This window comes from Poecilia reticulata, chromosome 16 (genome assembly GCF_904066995.2).
Source record: "Poecilia reticulata chromosome 16, P_reticulata-male-v2, whole genome shotgun sequence".
NCBI lineage: Eukaryota > Metazoa > Chordata > Actinopteri > Cyprinodontiformes > Poeciliidae > Poecilia > Poecilia reticulata.
The window spans coordinates 19,994,557-20,000,775 of NC_088845.1; the positions used below are offsets into that span (position 1 = coordinate 19,994,557).

Genomic DNA, 6,219 nt, shown 5'->3' on the forward strand with positions numbered 1-6,219 from the left:
AGGTAAAAAGTCACCATCTTACCTGCAGTACATTGTGCTCCTTTGTCTGGATAAAAAGACTAAAAGGTCAATCTAACTCAGCTCAGTTAATCTGTAGCTAACGTCCAAATAGCTCCTTTTTGTCGTCCTTTCGCCATATTAGGTTTTCATTAAATACTCTACCAAGTCGTGCGTGAAAACATGTTTCACATGGAAAATTTATCAGTAACGAACCACAGACTTTCACATCTTCAGTATTGATAACCACAAACACTTACTGTATGTGAAGAGCAGCTTGATGTGGAAGTGACAAGCTGTAAAATGTCTGAGATAAAAGTACGATTCCACGCCAACTAGTTGTTAGATCATCCAAAGAAACGTCCTTCTGTTTCACCAAACTAAGATTGTTCAGACTTGTCTCTGTTAGGGGTAAATAGACCGGTGATAACATCAACTCGGTAAAACCCTGCATTAATATTTGGGGGTTTCTTTTGTTGTTTTTCTGTCTCGCTTATAACAAAATTACTAGTGCCATACTCACTGAATAGTTTGTTATCATTATGTTTTACTTTTTGAAGATCTTGATATTTTTAAACAGCGATCTAGGATGTCATGTTGTCGTTATCGTTCTCCCCCACAACAAAATGGTAAAGACAAGAGAACATGCTGTTTGAATGAAGCAGATTGGTGTTGATTTTTATTAGTCACAAACAGGCAGCAAGTCAGAAAAACAAAACAACTGGAAGTAACCAGTAACATAACACCCAGTACCTAATTCTGATGCTTTAAAATGTAACCAATAATATAATAATTTTCCATTAATGATTTGAGTGAGAACAACATTTTGCAATTAAATGTGTTCCTGAATTCTGGCGTAATCTGTTTAGCGAGCAACTTAGTAAGAACACTTAACATAAGTTCATTAATTATGTTTAATCACATATGATGACATTGTGAATTTAAATGTCTAAGCTAGCTAACAGTCTGATAAAATAGATTTTAGTACAACAAGTACTATTACAAATATGTCCTGAAACCATTATTCAGGAGAGAGTGCTGCAATGCACATATATATATGAATAAACTACTAGGATGACTTGGCATGCTAAACTGGTTATTAATTACAAACTGCAAAAAAGCTTAAAAAAAAAAGTCCTTGGTGGCAATGTAACGCAGGTGTTTGCGTGTGCCTGGCCTTGTAAAGAAATTAATGTATGACAAAATGTTTTTATCAAAAACTTAGGATATTTTTGACAAGTTATTATCGGCTTTGGCTTTGTCGCAGTTAAAATGACTGACAGTACATTATTACATTGTAGGCAGATATTATCTTATTGGTTGTACACTACTGTGTGCTATAGAGAGGTAAAAAAAAAAGAAAACCTTCAATACTTACTGTTACAGACCTGCTGCATAGACTGACTGCGTGCTAAAGAGTAATTCTGTGATCTAAGACGTTTCAATTTAAAGGTTTCTACCAAGTGTCTCCACAGTTTGTGTAGAGAAATCTACCAATCTCCTCCATCCTTTTTTTCACTGGTATTTTCCCTTCTATGACTTGAACACCTTTGTTTTTATCTTAGTCAATGGCATGAGCTCTATTTGCATATTTTCCTTCGATGTTATAACTCAAGCCCTTGGTGTTTTTGGCAGCAGGTCGACCCCATGTTAACACCGGAGGAAAGGCAGCTCAACAAAATGCAAAACCACGGCTATGAGAACCCCACCTACAAGTTCTTTGAGCAGATGAACTGAAGCACTGGATGCTACCAGCAAGTCATGCCTGACCACATTTTCTCCCTCCAAACCCCCCTCCTGCGCCCCCCCCCCGACCTGTCTCCCCACTCGTCTTGAAAGTGGTGTCCCAGATGCACTTCCTGTGATGGATCTATGATGTGTTGCATATTTAAATTAACTGATGATAAAGTACTAGGTTCCTTTCCCATAGCCAGTTAATCGCATCGTAATGCGGTTAATGAGATGTAACACAATCCTATATTACTTATTGTAGTCAAATATTCCTTTTGGGTAAGCAGAGCTACACCATTTCATAATCGCAGAAACCATCCATCTCATCCTTGTGGCATGACTTGACCTACTGCTCCTCCCTTGAAACTGAATTTTGAATGGTGCATAATGCTTTATTATTAGTATTTATTTTTCATTAGTAGTTTCTTTGTTGAGGCTGAACCACGGTTAGATTTATCTGTGTAGATGAGTGTGAATGGCAGCCTAGCTGAGAGTCTAGCTGAAAACTTACCTCCACGAGTTACTATGACAACGGTAGGGAAAGATGTGGAGTTTACGAATGTATGAGACAAACGGGCTTTAATTTAAAAACACAAATTAACGCAGAAACACTGTATGTGCTGGTTGTTCAAAGTAATATTTAGACTCCTAAACGGGAATCATTCGGCAAAATGCACACAAGACATAATTTAGCCAGTTTATTTGTTTTACTATTCGGCTTTCAAAAAGATCTAACAGAATATTCTGAAGTCTATTGTTTTACTGGAAGCATGACAACTTTTTGGTGTATGATGCTGCAGTATTTATTTGTGTTGTTCCTGTCATTGCTTTCGAAGAGTCCAAAATGTTCCAGACGGACACTGTAAATAACGTAAGTACCTGCTACTAGATGTAGACATTTCTATGATTAATTTGCATCGGTGTAATGGAAAAATATGTTTTAAAAAAAATAAAGAAATAATAATAAACACATTGTGCTGTTATGAGAAGGAGAAACATTTTCCTAACATGGCTGATTGAAAACGGACTGTTGTAAAAACCAGCACAAGACAACGACACAGCAACTACTTTCTGAATGTATTTGAGGTAGACGTTGAGATTCCTCCCTCTTTTACTTTTAATGCATCACTCCCCTTGTAGTGAACATCGGTAGGTAGCGCACTTTGACACATTTAAGGATACTTTCCCTGGTGCCCTTGTCATCACTTTGTGTAGCAGCCTGTTTATTTTCACATTTGAGCAAAGGGATTATTCTAAAGAAATCCTGCACAGAGCAGTAAAGTGTAAAGAAAAATGAAAAAAAGGGCACAACTATGGTATTGGGTCACCATATGAAGTATCATCTAGAGTCTAGACAAAGACACTCTGCCATGGTAGTCATACTCGGTTTTTTTTGTTGTTTTTTTCCAATATATATCTATATATATATACATCAATTTGACCTCTTTAAACTCATCACACTGGATTATAGTAGTCTGTAGAAGCTTCATATAGGTCTCCTCGTAGAAAGGCTTTCAACTGAATGACTCATTCTAGTTTTCATATTTATGATCAATCTGCTACCCTAAATAGGCGAGTCAAGAAAAGGGATTGCCCCTTGAAATTCTGACGAACTGTTTACGGCTTAGTGTGTCATTTTTGTTTTCCTCTATCCTCTAAAATGTATTACTGGTCACCTCGATTAGAAAAGGTCACACTGTGGAGTTTATCAGGCTTTAATTATATGTTTTAGCACAAGCAATGCCATGTTTGTTTATGTCTGCTGGCAGTTTTACATAAAGCTCCTGAAGAAACCGAGTGAGGGGAGGGGCTTTTCTTTTTATTTGTGTGCGTGCGTGCGTGTGTGTGTTTTCAGAGAAAAAATGAAATTGAGGTTTGCCATTATTTTGTTTGTCTCGTTAGGTGGGTTAAAAAGCGGGTTGTGGTCATGTTATGACAGGATAAGAGAAGTCGCAGCCCCGTGTATAAAGTGTACAGCTCCGTTAGTGAATGAAAACATTGTATGTTCACAGTTTAAGTCAGTCGATCTTGTAATGATACTACTGAAACCATAGATGAGAATAAGCTTGCCTGTGTTTCCCAAACCACCGAAGGTTTCCTACCAGCATTTAGCAAAACTCAACATGGTGTATACTCTAGTTACTCAAGTCACATTTGTACTTAAACATCCTGATTCAGATTCTAGACTTCTTCTTCTTCGTTGGTCCATCCCCCTTACTCCCTGATAAAAATATAAACTATGTTATCGAGGTTTTAATTGCTGCATTATTGCCTTTTACAATGCTGTGTTTTGGATGTAACTATTCTGTATTTTTTATTTATTATGTAACAATCAGTTGGATTGAGGGTCATGCAATTCACATGTAATTAAAAGCATGTATGCAAAAAAAAAAAAGATAGATGATGCTGAGGAAATGTGAATCTTAATTGACATGCAGTGGCATTAAGCACAACTAAATTGTTGTTACACCTGGTGAAACGATGTAAATTTACTCACTGGGATGTTGTTACTACTACTGAAAGAGCTGTTCTTCATTTTCATTGAGACCTTTAACCAAAGACATGCTCCATGACTTCTTGAAACAGATTTCTTTATTTGGCAAAGTGTTCCTGTGTAACTGTACTGTAAACAATCTGGCAAATTTAAACTGGTTGAGTTCATTAAAAGTGTAATAAAGGTGAATGACCCCTTAAGCGTCATCGGTGTGTGTTTTTTTTTTCTTTTCTTTTTTTTTTTTAGCACAGGCGCATCTCTGTGAAATAAATCACTGAAAAATGAAATTATTGTATTAATTCAGTTTGAAAAGTGAATAAAATTAATTAACTTAAAGTGATATATTTCAAGGGTTTTTTTATTTATCAATTTTGGCTCATTACATGAATCTTATGCCTTTCTCAGCCTCACTTTTTCCTTCCACTGAACCTTCTGTAATTATACTTGGATACCACACTGTGCCTAGGCTATCATTTGTGGCCTAACCTCTCTGTAGAAAGTGTCAGTGACTTCCACCTTGACTAATGTCTGAAAAAAAAAAAAAACTAAAAAAACTAATTGTGTGAACAACAGGATGAGGGAGGCGGAACGAACCTAAGATCATTATTAGCTTTGTGCGATTATTCTTCAGTCCACATTTGCGTCTATAAGTTAATGAAACATCCAACTGTCTCATAATAATAAAAAACCTGAGAAACCCACATTAATTTGGGTCAAATAGTTTTGTTATCCTTCCACCAGCTTCTCAAAGAAAGTTTGTTGTAATTTCTGATGTAACTGGTGTGTATGCTGCTTAATCACATTCACCTTTTCTATTCTACCCACCTTTTTTTCCGGGGTGATGGCCACTCCAAAACATCGACTGGGTTGTTCTTAGGCAAGATGTTTGGACATTTATATGGTGCTTAAATGTGCATATCTATTTGAGTAAATGTGATGCCTCCAGGCATAAAAAAAATTACACCCAGTGATGAAAGAGTGTCCAATTCATCCACAGGTGTTCCTCCGTTTAACTCAGATATCATGAATTAAGTGTTAAAGGCCATGACATCATCACATGGGCTTTCCCAAATTGATCAAAAGCACACACAGCTTTGTGTATGTAAAAACTTTTTTTTAAAACAAGTCAGTTTCATGATTTTGTCATTTAGAAAATATGAAATTATTTGGTCATCTTAGCTGACAACATGGGAAAGGTGTAGTGTGATTTAATGTCACAGTCAGAAAAACAGTTGCATGTCCTTTTATACAGTATATGTAAATCTTTGGTTTTAACTGTACAAGTAGTGGGGGTAGGGGGAAACCTTCAGGCTTACTCGTACTGGAAAATCAGCTCTTCTTCCACTTCAAGTCTACGTTAGGTTTCTTTGGAAAAAGAAACCTAAAGTACACAAAAAAACATGCTTTTTTACATACAGTTTTAACTGGAATTAGCAATGGCTATACAGATATATAGCAAGGACTTGGCCCAAGTAGTTGCACAAGCACATCTATTTCTGTTCTTTAGTGTGTGTGTGTGTGTGTGTGTGTGTGCTATATTGACGTAAAGACGACATTTGGTAGTAAAACTTTTTAGAGATTAAAATCATGACCAAGTCTGAGATAAGAGAAATTCTCAGTTTTCAGCATGGAGTTTCAGTGACTCCTTAAGCCACAGCGTCAATTCTGTGAAGCTTAAATTGTATCTCACTTCCTTTGTCAGGAAAAGCTACATGAGATAATATCACTCTGTTACCTTGTTTTAAACGACAGAAAAGAAAAAGAAAAAAGCTAAAAAAAAAAATAAAAAGAAAAACATTCATTTGTTAAGTTATGGAAGGAGTTCGGTTCAAGAAAGGCTAAAGGAACTTTACCTGGTTCAGTTTATACAATGTGTCCCGGTAACTTAAAATTTCATATTATTGCATCTTACAATGTAGCCAATTGCTTGGGCTAATAAACAAGACAAGAGAACAATGTAACCAAAACATACTACAGTCTGTTCTTACTGAATGCTT

General features: G+C 36.2%; 1 protein-coding gene across 2 annotated transcripts in view; it reads left to right on the forward strand.

The window, feature by feature from the left end:
- The window catches only part of aplp1 (amyloid beta (A4) precursor-like protein 1), a 43,754-nt gene extending 39,332 nt beyond the window's left edge, over positions 1–4,422 (forward strand). Inside the window, exon 17 of one of the 2 annotated variants that reach the window (XM_008432419.3) lies at positions 1,633–4,422. In XM_008432419.3, coding sequence (XP_008430641.2) covers positions 1,633–1,734 — 102 coding nt within the window. In that variant the 3' untranslated portion in view covers positions 1,735–4,422. The remainder of the gene's footprint in view (positions 1–1,632) is intronic. The other variant, XM_008432420.3, reaches the window with a different exon arrangement.
- Positions 4,423–6,219: the final 1,797 nt, after the last annotated feature.